The sequence below is a fragment of the Musca domestica genome, unplaced genomic scaffold, assembly GCF_030504385.1.
Source record: "Musca domestica strain aabys unplaced genomic scaffold, Musca_domestica.polishedcontigs.V.1.1 38, whole genome shotgun sequence".
In the NCBI taxonomy this organism is placed as follows: Eukaryota; Metazoa; Arthropoda; class Insecta; order Diptera; family Muscidae; genus Musca; species Musca domestica.
In genome coordinates this window covers 2,367,641-2,383,568 of record NW_026712324.1, presented here as the reverse complement: position 1 = coordinate 2,383,568, position 15,928 = coordinate 2,367,641, and the positions used below count along the sequence as shown (strand labels likewise).

The 15,928-nt window shown below is 35.7% G+C and overlaps 2 protein-coding genes across 2 annotated transcripts; one reads left to right on the top strand and one right to left on the bottom strand.

The window, feature by feature from the left end:
• Positions 1–8,429: 8,429 nt before the first annotated feature.
• Positions 8,430–8,904, bottom strand: LOC101900601 (chymotrypsin inhibitor SCI-III). Its single transcript, XM_005182583.4, has 2 exons — positions 8,766–8,904; positions 8,430–8,707 (listed from the first exon to the last, which is right to left on the bottom strand). The coding sequence occupies exons 1-2, from the start codon at positions 8,839–8,841 to the stop codon at positions 8,505–8,507; spliced, it is 279 nt and encodes a 92-aa protein (XP_005182640.1). The 5' UTR covers positions 8,842–8,904; the 3' UTR covers positions 8,430–8,504.
• A 6,109-nt stretch (positions 8,905–15,013) lies between these two features.
• On the top strand, positions 15,014–15,827 carry LOC101890251 (uncharacterized). The gene is made up of 2 exons (XM_005182610.4): positions 15,014–15,065; positions 15,129–15,827. Exons 1-2 carry the CDS (start codon positions 15,054–15,056, stop codon positions 15,825–15,827), a joined length of 711 nt encoding a protein of 236 aa, XP_005182667.1. The 5' UTR covers positions 15,014–15,053.
• The last annotated feature ends 101 nt before the right edge of the window (positions 15,828–15,928 follow it).

Below are 15,928 nucleotides of genomic sequence, written 5' to 3'. Positions count from 1 at the left end.
TGAATTGAATCTGATGTTAATTTCGCGTCTTATGAGCTTCAAGAATATTCAAAATTTTGAAGCTTTGTGAGGGAGGAACCAGAGCAAGTGGACCGGTATGTCCCATCTTTACAGCAAATCTTGTGTTATTAGAAATAATGCGATGTGTGAAATATGAGTAGAACAAGATGCTTATTTCGGTTTTGGTTATTCAACATTTTCTCTTTCCGATCTCTACCAATTTTTAGAAAGATCTTGTGTTGATGGAAATATTAAGATGTACCAAGCCTGAATGAAATCGGATGTACATTTCGTGTTTTATGCGCTTCATAAATATTGACCTTTTGGGGGAGGTACCAGAAGGATGTACCGATATATTCCATCTTCACAACAAACCTTGGGTAAATTAAAATATTATTATGTGTGCGATTTGAAGGTAATCGGACTCTTACATTAATTTTTATAAGAGTTATAATTATTCTAAATTTTGACTCTTTGTGGGGGAGGTACTTATTGAAGTGGACCGATATTGCCCATCGCCGATATTTCGCACCTGACCTAGCACTGATGAAAATATTAGGACTTACAAAGTTGGGGCTAAATTGAATTGTCCTTTTTCTTTCTGTTCTTTGGGGGGGAGGTACTTATTGAAGTGGACCGATATTGCCCATCGCCGATATTTCGGACCTGACCTAGCACTAATGAAAATATTAGGAATTACAAAGTTGGGGCAAAATTGGGTTGTCCTTTTTCTTTCTGTGCAGTAAAAATTTTTTTTCGAAAATTTCGACCTTTTGTTAGGGAGGCACCAAAAGAAGTGGACCGATATTGCACATCGCCGAAACCCTTTCTCTTTCTGTGCAGTATAATATTTTTTTCGAAAATTTCGACATTTTTTGGGGGGTTACCAGAAGGAGTGGACCGATATTGCCCCTCTCCGAACTCGATCTAAGTTTTATAATAATATTATGATGTACCAAGTTTAGACCAAATCAGAGACTCTCTTCGAGAGTTATCGTGCGCACCAGGCAGACAGGCAGACGTATGGACATCGCTAGATCGACTCCAAATATCCTGCAACGAATTTTGTCCAAAGAGACCTAGGGTCTAAATCCATTATATCGATGAGCACATTTTGTCAAATGATATATACCTTCTATGGTCATATGGCTGAGGGTATAATGAAATGGTCCAAATTCGTATTCTCGGTTTTGTTGGTAATATTTACTAATAATTTCAATCACATACGAAAGCAAACAATTTTCAACAGTTTTCCTTTAACCTGATTCGGTGACGATGAACTGTTCCAATACTGCCTTAAAATTTTAAAATTTATTTTAATCTATAAATCTCGAAATGCTGTATCATGCAGCATTAAAGGTTATTGATATTGCATTGTTTTGGGCTTAGAAAAAAACTTGTAATGCTAATGCTCTTTGCCACAACAATTCCAGTTTCCTCCTGTTTGGTGGTGGGCACTAATCTACAATTTGGTAAAAATTATTTGGTTATTTTCGTGATGTGGACCAAAAATAGATTGTTTGATTATGTTTTTTTTTTTCTTTTTTTGTAATTTCAAGGTGGATAACCTTGAAGTTCTGAGTTACAAGCGCCAAGAATGTTTACAACTGTTTCAGCTGTAATTCAACAAAAATTACGGCCATTAACAAAAACCAGCGACATGACAAACACACAATAAACCAAAATAATCGAAATAATAATGACCTACCTACCCTCCATTGTGATTATGGACACTTTAAGGGCATCCAAAAATAATTTTAGTTACAAATCCTCAACTCATTGTAACAATCATCGATCAAGAGTTTTTTTTTTTTTTTGGATGCTGATGTCCAACGGAGGTGTAAAAGTTCAATGGGATTTAAAATTGTTGATGATTGTTTCTTAGTTTTATTTTCGTTTTTTTTTATGGCGGTCGTGGTAATTGATTTAAGAATAATTTAGTTTTATGATTATTTTATTGTTGCCATGACAATGAGATAGAAGGAAGGGGTCTTTAACAGTTTTCAATTCAATTCGTTGTAAATAAATTTAAATACCTACTAAACGATGGGAGTTCTAAAAGGCCAGAAGTGGGAGAATAGGAAGAGCCCGCTATTTCAGCAGCAAAAAGTCCACCTTAAAATTTTATATTCTTTCAAACATTAGTGTTAGGACTTTTTATACCCTACACCACTTAGTGGTGAGGGTATTATGTCGTTGTGAATATTAACATGGAGAAGGAAGCGAGATATACCTATAGTTATTTTTCATAGACCTTCATAGAATAACTTTCTCTGTCGAATTATGCATGTCAGTCCGTCTGTCCATGTATTTTTATGAACAAAATGCAGGTCGCATTTATTATCCGATTGAGATGAAATTTTCCACACAACATTGAAATTTTTAAGAATCGGTTCAAATTTAGATATAGCTCCTATATATATCTTCAACTAATTTCGGGTTAATTGTGGACTGAATGGCCAATATCAGTCCAAATGACCTGGCACCTTCAAATGATCTGACACCTCTAAATGACCTGGCACATCCGACCGAATTCAATCTAAAAGCAAGTACGTCAAATTTGGAGAAAATCAGATGTAGCTATAACTTTCATATATATGTTTCATCCGATTTGCACTTCACAACAATATTCTTTGGCTCAGAAATAAGTACCATCAATTTTGTCAAGATCGCTTCAGATTTGGATATAGCTTCCATATATATCTTTATCCGATATTTCGTGCACCAAAGGGTTAATATGAGCCCAAATGCATCGAATTGTTGCACATCGGACCGAATTTAGTCCAGAATTAAGTACATCAAATTTGGAGACAATCGGTTGGGATATAGCTATAGCTCCCATATATATGTTTCATCCGATTCGGGGTTTTAAGTTACTCACATGGGTAATATGCACTCCACAACAATGGTATTTGAGAGCATACATCAGATACAGCTCGAAAATACCTCTGCCAAATTTTATTGAGATCCGTTCAGATTTCTATGTATCTGCGATATACATCTTCACATCCGACTTTACGGTTATTGCTCAGTATATATGTAATATTAGCCCAAATTGAATGCATTTTTTTCATATTCAACCGAATTTGACCATTTGGTGAAACTCCGTCCGGTATACCTATTTTTTAATATAAATCATTTCATTTCTACGCTATACAGCAATGGTATTTGGTCCATAGGTGGTATAATCCATTTCCCAGATGCCAGGATCATTTGAAAGCTAATGGAAATCCCTATCCAACAAGTGGGCACTTTGTGGGGAGCCAGGAAAGATAATATCACATATTTTAGCATTTTGGAAGGGTCACAGCTTCAACTATAACTTTGTATAAATGTTGGGGATTCCCATAAAAATGGGGATTTAAAATATCCAGGTCTAAAAAAGCAATACTTTTAATACAACTTTCGCGTCAAATAACTATACTTGTTCGACAAGTATTTTCATTGGCTTTTAAATGATACATATATTGTCCATATCGATTTAGTAGGTCCGACTCTAACCCGAGTCTGGACCCATATTTTCTGGTCAATTATCTGGGCATCCGAGACCGTTCCCCAATACTTTCGTGAAATCAAAAAAATCTAGAGTTTTTACTATAATAAAGTTAAGCCGGAAGATATAGGAAAAACCATTGCCCGATGGATCCACATCCAATTTTTCTGTCCAAAACTATTTCAACGTCTCCATATGTAGACTCTAGAAACCAGTGACTTCAATACCAAATTTTAGAGTTTAAACTCTATTCCTTCACCCAATTCGATATTAAGTAACTTTTAGTACACATATCCAAAACAATCTACAACTTTCCATCCTAGACATCAACAATGATTCAAAATTAGTACCATTTATTATTTTTCAAACTACTATAGTAAGAATTTGCAAAATCACCACCAGATAGATAGCTTGGATTTTGATTGAGGCCTCAATATGAAATATCGGAATTCCAGTTCGATCACTTCAATCAATACCCAATGTAGTAACTCTTAGTACTTTTTGAACAATTATAATACACAATTCCAAAAGAAAAACCCTACCTTAAGACACCAACAGTGACATTCATTTCAAATTTCGGGATTTCAGCCCTATTCCAAAAATTGTAGTACACATTTTTCACCAATAAAGGCCTCAATATCAAATTTCGGGATTCCAGCTTCATCACTTCAACGAATACACAATATAGTACCACTAAGCACTTTTCGAACAATTATAGTACACAATTCCAAAACAAATGCCCATCACCCATTACCAAACATAGTACCTTTCAGTACTTTTTGTGCAATTCTATTAGAAATTTTCGAAGCCACCTCCAAATATCCAGGATACACATAAACAGCAACCTTAATACTGAATTTCAGATTTGCCAAGATCTATCTGTTCAACCAATACCAAGTTTCGTACTTTTTTGTACTTTTCGTACAATTACAGTACACATTTCCAAAACCATCTCCATATCTCAATTTCAGATTCCAATTGAACCTCAATCTTAAATTTGGAATTCCAGCCCTATCCCTTCAGCCAATACTGAATTTAGTACCATTTAGTACCTTTTGTAAAAATATATGACATCGGTAAACCAAATATCAAATTTCAAAATTTAACTCTATCTCTTCACTCAATAACAAATATAGTACCATTCAGTACTTTTCGTACAATTATAATACACATTTTCGAAACCACCATATGTCCAGGCTACACGTGAACAGCGACTCTAATACCACACTTCAGATTTCAAACACTATCTGTTCGGCCAATTCCAAATTGTACCAGATTTAGTACTTTTCGTACAAATATAGCATACATTTCCAAAGCCACCTACTTAAATAAATTGCAGGAACCAATAAAGACCTCATTATTAAATTTCAGTATTCCGAATTCTTTATCTTAACTGTACCCACCGGTACGCCAGCATTTCAAATTTCCAGAACATTTCCTTCAACCAAAACAATTTATACCGAAGCTAGTACAAATATATTTTAGTACCATTTAGTACTTATATAAGCACTACTGCCCAAACTTAACAAATGTCAAGAGTTTAGCTGCACCCCTTCACAAAATATCAAGTGTGCGAAAATTAGTGCTTTTTAGTACCTTTAGCACACTTGTAGTTCGAATTTCCTAAAATCCAGCCCCTATCCACCAACATTGACCCACATGGAAATTTTTACGATTTCAGCTTCAGTCGTTTCGCCAGGGCGTTGATGAATCAGTAAGTCAGTCTGTCACTAATTATACCCTCAGCCATATGGCTAGAGAGGATATATATCATTTGATACGGCCAAAACGTGTCTGATGTATCATGTATATGCCAATGTGGTTTTAGACCCTAGGTCCGTCCGTCTGTTTGTCTGGCCGGCTGGTACGCACTATAACTCTCGTAGAGAGTATCCGATTTGGCCCAAACTTTGTACATGGTAATATTATTATCAAAATTAGATCGAGTTCGGAGATGGGCATACCCTCCTACCGGACCTACCCCCCAAAAAGTTCGAAATTAAAAAAAATATATATTTTATGGCACAGAAAGAGAAATGATAATCTAATTTTGCTCCAACTGTTCGAATCCTTTTATTTGCATCAGTGCTAGGTCAGGTGAGAAAATGGACAATATCGGTCCACTCCATCAAGTACCTTCCCCACAAAGGATCAACATTTTGAAAAATTATAACGCTTATTAAATGTGATGTAAGAGTATGCTTGCCTTCAAATTATACACATCCCAATATTTTTATTAACCCAAAGTCTGGTGCTTAGATGATGAATATATCGGTCCACTCTTTCTGGTACCTCCCCCACAAAGGGTCAACATTTTGAATATACATGAAGCTCCTAAATCGCGAAATTATTGGACCATTCTTTCTCGCACCTAACCCCATAAAGTGCCAAAGTTTCGAATAATTAAAACGATTATAGATCCGATATAAGCACGCGGTTCTCTTAATATTTCACACATCTCAAGATTTTCGATAACACAAGATCTGTTGTGAAGATAGCAGACATCGCACCATTCCTTCTGGTACCTCCACCACAAGTGAAGTGAAGTGAATAACCAAACGATCATAAAATTCGAAATAAGCACAAGATCTGTTGTGAAGATGATATATATCTGGTACCACACTCACAAAGGGTGACAATTTTTAAGTAATTTATCATGCCATAACTGCGAAACAAATCAGCGATTCTTTACAACGTGCTATATCTAAATAGTTATCTCAACCAGAAACCTGAGATGAATATGGAATTGATGAACTCTTTATAAATTTGGATATATAGGGTTAGAAGAAAAAAACTGCAATTAACTTCAGACTGCTGTCATATCTAAGCCGACAGCTGGTAAAATTATTCCAGTGATAGCTCATTATATTGTTTAAAAGTGTACAAAAGCATTTTGGTGAGAATTTTCCAGAAAAAAAAAAAGTTATTCGAGTTAAAGAAAGTTAAAGAATTCAAGCGTGAAAGTGTGATTTCTTTATGTTTGACTGGAAAACCACAAGTGGCTATCGTTGGAGAACTCCAGCATTTAAATGTGAATAAATATTTTTTGTCTCGTACTATCGCTGATTACCGTGATACTGTTGGCGTAGCCCGACGTCAAGGAAGTGGACGTAAGAAAACAGCAACATCAGAATAAATGGTTCGAAAAGTAAAAAAGCGACTTTATCGAAACCCGCGTCGCAGTGGCCGAAAAATGGCTCGTGAGCTGAACATATCGCAAAATTCCATTCGGCAAATATTAAAAAATAAGCTCGGGGTAAAGCCATTGTAATTCAAGAACTTACATCGCAACAGAAAGAAAATAGACTCAGAAGAGCTAGAGTTGCTTCGCTTGGCCGAAAGTGGTGAAAAAAAATGATCGTGTTTACTTGCAAAAGAGGTCAGCTGAAAATGTGCACCTTCGGTTGGCTCCAGAACCCAAGCCCCGACCATGGTGATGGTGTGGGTCGCCATAGCAGCCGTTGTCCGTCCGCTCTCCGCTCGTATTAATCGACCGTGGCATCAGAATAAACGCCGAATATTATCGCGAAAATATTCTGGAGGGTGTATTAAAGCCTTGGGCAAGCAAACAGTTTGAACGCAGACCTTGGACATTCCAACAGGACTCAGCACTATCGCACTCAGCACGCGCCACCCAAGAATAATTACAAAACGAGGTTCCTCGCTTCATTTCCAGCACACAATGGCCACCAAAATCTGCGGATACCAATCCGTTGGACTATTGTGTCTAGAGTATTTTGGAAAGCAAGGTTGGCACTAAAAAATACCAAAGTGTCGATCACCTCAAGTAAGCGCTTCGCCGGGATTGGGCCAAAATACCGCAGAGCAACATTCATTGGCCTTTTGAAGACCATAATTAGTGCCAAAGGTGACCAATTCGAACAAATCTAAACTTATTCTAAAAATTGATGCTATTTCCGACATTTTTTGCTTTCATTCAATAAAATTAAAAAAAATTTAAAAATTATGGCATTTGACTTTGTTGCAGTTTTTTTTATCTCACCCTGTCGGCAAAACCGACTGAAAGTTTTTAACTTGTTTAATTTGTTTTCAAAATAAATCCGCTTTGTTGTTATCATTTGAAACCCAAATCTGATTATTGATTTAGGTTATTCTCAAAATTAAATTCCCAGAACTGTTCTTGTTTAATACATCACGACGACTTAACAAATTAAATAATACTCCCACACATTTCGATTTTGTTTTCAAATTTTTTAAATCGAATATGATACAATATTGCGGTCGTACGCCAGACACGTTCTTAGTGAGAGATTTAAAGGAGTGGTTTTTTTTATTAATTCGCTTTGTTATTATTGTTGGACATGTTTGAAGACGTTTATGCGTATGTATGTATAGATAATAGCAGATGGGGAATTTACGTATGGTAAATGCTGAATGAAAGACGCAAATCAGTTTAATTGTTCGCTCGCTATCTTGGGGAAGTAACCGATTTAGTTGCACAGGGTAATATTTGCACTAAAATTAAGGAAGGCGAAATTTTCCCAATTTATGCTATTCCCCAACATCTCGATGTATGTAAAGCTTGCTTGTTAGCTTAATATATATGATTAGTCGAACATTTATTATGTATGGGAATCTTCGACCTGACCCATTGCTATAGCACAGATACTGGACGTTGTCAATAGCACATAGTGGTCCGATCTTTAGCATATTTATAACAGAGCTTTGTCATAAACAGCGAAATATTTCTACATTTTTTTTAAACCTCGTCCACATATTTCAATATTAGATACTCAGCCATATGGTTGAGGGTATAAAAAGTGTTTTCTTGAATATTTTGAGGAAGTCAGCATTTCTTTCGAAGTTCTTCTGTAACTACTTGTGGATTGGATGTTAATTATTTTCGCATTAAATACACATAACGAAAAATCAAAAATCATAACACTTAATTATTTAAATTCCCACAAATTATATTTTGCCGTATGATTCTCAGAAAAAAAATCTCGAAAACATCTTTTTTCACATTTCAAAAATTCTTCACACAAAATGTTCACTCTCCAACATCTCCACTTTCGTAGACACAATGATGGCTGCACTCCGACAAGGTACACCAACGATTATCATTGCCGCCATAGCCCTTGTACTGCATCTGTTCACACTGGCGTGTCTCCTTGCTGTAGTACCACATGCGGCGGCCAACATAGCCCTCCTTTTCGGTGCCCTCGTCCTTGTCCTCATGGCAAGAGGGGGTGCCTAAAAATTTTGAAAATTATTTTCCTTTTTTTATTGCTTTCAAACGAAGTTTACTAACGTGGTCTTCCAATGCAGCCGCCATGAATCAGTGCCGCCAGAACGACAATTAGGAATGCAGCAAATAAAATCTTCATCTTCTTCTTTGTTTTTTTCTTCTTCTTTCAACTCTATATTCTGAATGCGTCGAATGTGTTGTTCAATTTCGAAATGAAGATCTCATCGTAGATGACGCAGTATTTATAGGAATGCCAGAGCTTTTGAAGTCATCGTCATTTTTTTCTTGATTCTTTATAGAGAAAGCTAAGTTTGCTATTTGAATGATAAAAAAACCAGTAAAGAAAGTCTTAAAGTCTGGCGGGGCCGACTTTATGATACCCTACACCACTTTGCTAATTTAGTAGACAATTATATAACAATTAAAAGTCTTTATGGCAGAATTCAATCATACACGCTATGATCATAATCATAACTTAAAGTTCAAAGGACTAAATATGCCGAAGCATTTGTATCTTTAAAATTCAGAATTGTATTGCCCATTTGGATAAAGATATATATGGGAGCTATATCCAAATCTGAACCGACCTCGATAAAATTTGGCAAAGATATTTCTCAGCTGTATTTGATATATTTCCCTGAATATCGTTGTTACGGAGTGCATATTACGGCGGCGGTGGACAAAAATAACAAATCGGATGAACAATATATATGGGAGCTATAGCTATATCTGAACCGATTTCCATCAAATTTGGCATACTAGCTTCTAGACTCAATAGACTCGTAAGTGCCAAATTTCATCCCATTTGGACAAATATTAGACGTTTGGTGCACAATAAAAAGTAAATCGGACGAAGTTATATATGGGAGCTATATCCAAATCTGAACCGATCTCGATAAAATTTAGCAAAGATATTTCTGAGCTGTATTTGATATATTTCCCCAAATATTGTTGTTGCAGAGTGCATATTACGGCGGCGGTGGACAAAAATAACAAATCGGATGAACAATATATATGGGAACTATAGCTATATCTGAACCGATTTCGATCAAATTTGGCATACATATTTTCAGGCCTAATATATGCAAAATTCCATACAATTCGGGACGTTTGGTGCGCAATAAAAAGCAAATCGGACGACGATATATATGGGAGCTATATCTAAATTTTGGCCGATTATTTCCAGTTTCAATAGGGTTCATCCTTGGGCCAAACAAATGATCTGTGCAAAATTTCATCTGGATCGGGCAATAAATGCGACCTGTACTTTGTTTACAAAAATACATGGACAGACGGACGGACGGACATGCATAAATCGACTCAGAATGTGATTCTATGCAGATCATCAAAAGGAACTATGGGTCTATCTCGTTTCCTTCTGCCTGTTACAAACAAATGCACAAAGACATAATACCCTGACCACCTTGTGGTGTAGGGTATAAAAACAAAATATGGGGTTGATTCCAGATGCAGGTAGCAAAAAATGGTGTTCGGAAGGAAATCAACGAATAATAGACACACTTCGGACTTATTTTTAAAATTACTATTTTGATTCTATTGTAAGAACACATAAGAATATGCATAAATTCGAAATCGAGAGTATATCCAGATTAAAAAACTAAATCAGAATTAGTATGAAAATATTTATGATTGCTATGCTCCAAAATCTCGATGTATGTACGGCTTACTTGTTAGCTTAATATATATCATTAGTCGAACATTTTTTTATGTATTGGAATCTTCGACCTAACACATTGAGATAGCACAGATACTGGGCATAGTTAACATGCTATTTTCAGGAAATACGCAGAAGAATTTGGAGCGATCAGATAACATATCTTGTGTTGATAGAAATATCTGGATTTACCCAGTCTGAATGGAATCGGATGTTGATTTCGCGTTTTATGAGTTTCGTGGATATACAAAATTTTAAACCTTTACGGGGGTAGACCGATAAATTCCATCTTCACAGCAGATATTGTGTCAAAAGATTTAATGGGATGTGTGAAATATGAAGAGAACCGGATGTTTATTTCGGGTCTATAATCGCTTTGGTTATTCAAAACTTTGACAATTTGAAGAGGCGTGCGAGAAGGAATGGTCCGATCTCTACCATCTTTATAACAGATCTTGTGTTGATGGAAATATTGAGATCTGCCAATTCTGAAAGGAATCGGATATTAAATTCGCTCCGCGGATATGCAATATGTTGACCCTTTATGGGGAATATACAAGAACGAGTGGATAGATTAATCCCATCTTCGCAGCAGATCTTGTGTTAATAGATGGGATGTGTGAACTATGAAGAGAATCGGATGTTTATTTCGGATTTTGTAATCACTTTGGTTATTCGAAACTTTAACCCTTTTTGAGGGAGGTGCCACAAAGAATGGTCCAATCTCTACCATCTTTATAACAGTTTTTGTGGTGATAGAAATATTGAGATGTGCAAAGGCTAAATGGAACTGGATGTTAACTTCGCGTTTTATGAGATTCATGGATATTCAAAATTTACCAGGCCGATATATTTCATCTTCATACCAGACCTTGAGATTGCAAAAAACTGACAATCGGATTCTTACTTCACATTTTATAAGAGTTATAATTATTCAAAATGTTGACCCTTTGTGGGGGAGGTACTTGTTCGAGATACGAGAGTTATCGTGCGCACCTGTCAGACAGAAGGACGGACGGAGGGACATCGCTAGATCGACTTCAAATGTCCTTAAACCGATTTGGTCCAAAGAGGCCTAGGGTCTAAAAATGTTATTTCGATGAGGTACGTTTTGTCCGTATCAAATGATATATACCCTCTCTAGCTATATGGCTGCGCGAGAATTTCGAAAGCTTCCTACATACCTCAATCCTAAACTCCCAATTGCAAATTGCCGATGCTCGCTCTCCGCTCGTATTAATCAAACGTGGTATCAGAATAAATGCCGAATATTATGGCGAAAATATTTAGCAGCGTGTATTAAAGCCTTGGGCTCAGCACGCGGTTCCTCGCTTCATTTCCAGCGCACAATGGCCACCAAAATCTCCGGATACCAATCCGTTGGACTATTGTGTCCGAAGTATTTTTGAAAGCAAGGTTGGCACTAAAAAATTCCAAAGTGTCGATCACTTCAAGCAAGCGCTTCGCCGGAAATGGGCCAAAACACCGCGGAGCAACATTCAAGCACCGTGCGACGGTTTCATTGGCCGTTTGAAGGCCATAATTCGTGCCAAAGATGACCAATTCGAACAAATCTAAACTTATTCTAAAAGTTGTTGCTATTTCCGACATTTTTTGCTTTCATTCAAAAAAAATTTAAAAAAAATTAGAAAAATATGGCATTTGACTTTGTTGCAGTTTTTTATCTCTCCCTTTATATTTTCAGGATACCGTCTCTATTGTTCTCCCAAAATTTACATTGTACCAAATTTAGTATCATATAGTACACATAAGTATGAATTTTTTAATCTTCTTACCTCAAACCTAGAATGCAATGAATTTCTAAATATTAGAATTTCAACTGTATCGGTTCACTTAAATCGTACCAAAATTGTACCAAAATTAGCACCACTTAGTACTTTTCATGCACTTAAGAACAAATTTCGAAAACTTCCTACACATGCCAATCCTACACTCCTCGAAAAATGTTAATTTCATTTTTCAAGTTTCGAGCTCCATCCGTTTATTATAGTTTAGTACATTTCATATACATGAATACACTTTTTCAACGCTACCTCCTTATATCGACTCTACTCCCCAACTTTGATCCCCATTCCAAATTTTAAGTTTTTAGCTTTAACCGTTCACATGATACGAAATTGTACCAAATATAGTACATTTTAGTACTTTTCGTTCGGTGAGAATTTCCAAAATACCTTTGGCACATCTATCATACACCCCATCAGCTACCCTCTCTCCAAATGTAAGATTTCTGGCTCTACTGCTTTCTCAAATACAGAGGGTACCATTTATAGCACATTTTAATACTTTTCGTATGTGTCGGATGGTCGGTAGGAAAATATGGCCAAGACCCACGAATCAATTGACTCATATTTTATTCCCTTCATGGATTTGGCGATATTTCAATTTTTTGCTTTTTCCTGCCAGGAACTAGGACAGTGAAAGGCACCAAGAGGTCGACTTATTCTTTTTGTTAAAGTTTGACGAACTTGCTGGGAAACGTACATACTAAAAACCAGGCTTTTTTCCCATTTCATACCATTTACAATCGTTCCCATAAGAATCTTCTTCCACTTTTCCTGATCAACTAGAGTTTAATGCACTTCCTTAATAAATTAAATAAATCCAGTTGGTCTCAATTCAGTAGCTTACTTTAACAATTAACACATTCTGTTGGCTACCAAAACTCGTAAATAATTTAGCCTATGGGTGTTCGCCAAGAGAAACAAGTTTGATACACAGGTAACAAAAAGTTGAAAAATGTTTAATCATGGCCTTCGGTGTTCTTGACCATTGTTTGGTGACCAGTTTTAAAATCTCTGTAAAGATTGAAGGCATGCAACATTAGATACAATTGAACTTTAAAGAAAATACAACATAACCGATGGACACATTCTTGACGCAATAATTGAATAATTCTTGGTAACTAACAATAAAATAATTGAAATGATAATGCCCACATGTGTTTGGATGGCTACATGATTTACAGTGGGATAGAAAAACAATTCCTACTAACTGAGTTCTTTCTTAAATGAGGGACTGAGGACTTTTGGATTTTTTGAAGAATATTTTTTTTCAAGGACTAACAGATGTGGATTTTTGAAAGAATATTTTTTTTCAAGGACCAACAGACTTTAATTTTTTAAAGAATATTTTTTTCAAGGACCAACAGACGTGGATTTTTGAAAGGATACTTTATTACAAGGACCAACAAACGTGGATTTTTAAAGAATATTTTTTTTCAAGGACCAACAGACGTGGATTTTTTTAAGAATATTTTTCAGGAATCTAGAGACGTGGATTTTTTAAAGAGGTTTTTTTTCAAGGAACAACAGATGTGGATTTTTTGAAGAATATATTTTTTCAACGACAAACAGACATGGGTTTTTTAAGAATATTTTTTTCAAGGACTAACAGACATGGATTTTTTAAAGAATATCTTTTTCAAAGACCAACAAACGTGGATTTTTTAAAGAATATTTTTTTCAAGAACCAACAAACGTGGATTTTTTAAAGAATATTTTTTTCAATGACCAACAAACGTGGATTTTTTAAAGAATATTTTTTTCAAGAACCAACAGACGTGGATTTTTTAAAGAATATTTTTTTTTTCAAGAACCAACAGACGTGGATTTTTTAAAGAATATTTTTTCCAATGACCAACAAACGTGGATTTTTTAAAGAATATTTTTTCCAATGACCAACAGACGTGGATTTTTTAAAGAATATTTTTTTCAAGGACCAACAGACGTGGATTTTTTTAAGAATATTTTTTTCAAGGACCAACAGACGTGGATTTTTTTAAGAATATTTTTTTCAAGGACCAACAGACGTGGATTTTTTAAAGAATATGTTTTTCAAGGACAAACAAACGTGGATGTTTTAACGAATTTTTTTTTTCAAAGACCAACAAACGTGGATTTTTTAAAGAATATTGTTTCAAGGACCAATAGACATGGGTTTTTAAAGAATATTTTTAAAGGACCAACAGATGTGGATTTTTTTAAGAATATTTTTTTTGTCAAGGACCAACACACGTGGATTTTTTAAAGAATATATTTTTTCAAGGACCAATAGACATGGGTTTTTAAAGAATATTTTTAAAGGACCAACAGATGTGGATTTTTTTAAGAATATTTTTTTTGTCAAGGACCAACACAGGTGGATTGTTTAAAGAATATATTTTTTAAGGACCAATAGACGTGGATTTTTTAAAGAATATTTTTTTCAAGGACCAAAAGATGTGGATTTTTTAAAGAATATATTTTTTTAAGGACCAGCAAATGTGGATTATTTAAAGAACATTTTTTCAAGGACCAACATACGTTAATTTTCGAAAACATATTTTTTTCAAGGACCAACACACTTGAATTTTCAAAAGAATATTTTTTCAAGGATCAACAGATGTGGATTTTTGAAAGAATATTTTTTTCTGGAAAACAAAATTTTTCATTAATTGAGGCCTGATTTTTTTATAGCAACTTTTATCCCGTTTTTGCCCCACTGTGTCATTCTACCCAAACACACTAGATTATCGAAACCTCTCGATGACATGGCACATGCCACAACATTTATTTGATAGAACTATAAATAGACCATAATTATTTTTGTTAATGTATCAGTTTCTTATTGGAGTTTCATTGTGTGAATTCAAATTAAGAAATTTGTCAGCCAAAATGTTCAAATTGGTAATTAAGAACTCAGGAAATAAAACCTAATACCAGAAATAACAAATTTTTGTCCCTTTATAGATTTTCGTAACAGCTTTAATTGCCCTGGCTCAGGCCTATCCTGGTTTGCTTACAGAGGAGTTGGTCTTGGGTACGGTGGGACATAATATCCATGCCGTTCCATCGGCTTATAGCAGCCATAGTCAAACAGTTGTCCACGGCAGGACAAATGTTGTCAGCGACCTTGCAGCCCCTGCCGTGCCTGTGGAGACCACTATTTCTGCTGTCAGTGTCAACTCAGTTAGCGAAAATGTGGCTGGCCACCCTGTGGTGGACGTACCTTCCGAGGCAGAGGTAAAAGCAAATAGTAATTTTGAATCCACCGAATCTGCTTCGGCTCCCCAAGAACCTCTAACTAAAACTGCTGAAGTCAAGTCCGTGGAAAATGCTGTGGAAACCTCAACCCCCAAAGCCGAGCAAGAAAATTCAGAAGCTGCCAATGTAAAGTCTTCGGAAAATGGTGATGATACTGCCTCGGTAGTAAGTGCCGAATCTGCTAATGCCAGTGCCCCAACTGCAGCTGAAGTTCCAGTGGCAAGCCTTCCCTCCGCTGTCGTAGCACCCACTGTTGTCAGTTCACCAGTTTTCACTCCAGCCGCTGTTGTTGCTGTACCACCCTCAGAAATATCCTTTCATGGAACTCCTTTGCTGAAGAGCTTGGCTGCCGCTTCCACCACCCTACATGCATATGTAGAGACACCAATTGCTGTGGTCCATTAGAGTTTGTGAAATCGAATAATTGAATTAAATAAAAATTTATAGAATATTACAGCTTATTCTTTTAAATCTAAAAGCTTTCAAAGCTGAAATCCAAAATTAAG

Excerpts from the sequence above, each read along its gene's own strand:
- LOC101900601 (XM_005182583.4), bottom strand. The coding sequence starts at position 8,841 with ATGAAGATTTTATTTGCTGCATTCCTAATTGTCGTTCTGGCGGCACTG. Across the intron at positions 8,708-8,765 it reads CGGCTGCATTGGAAGACCAC|GCACCCCCTCTTGCCATGAG; the intron begins GTTAGTAAACTT and ends CAAAATTTTTAG.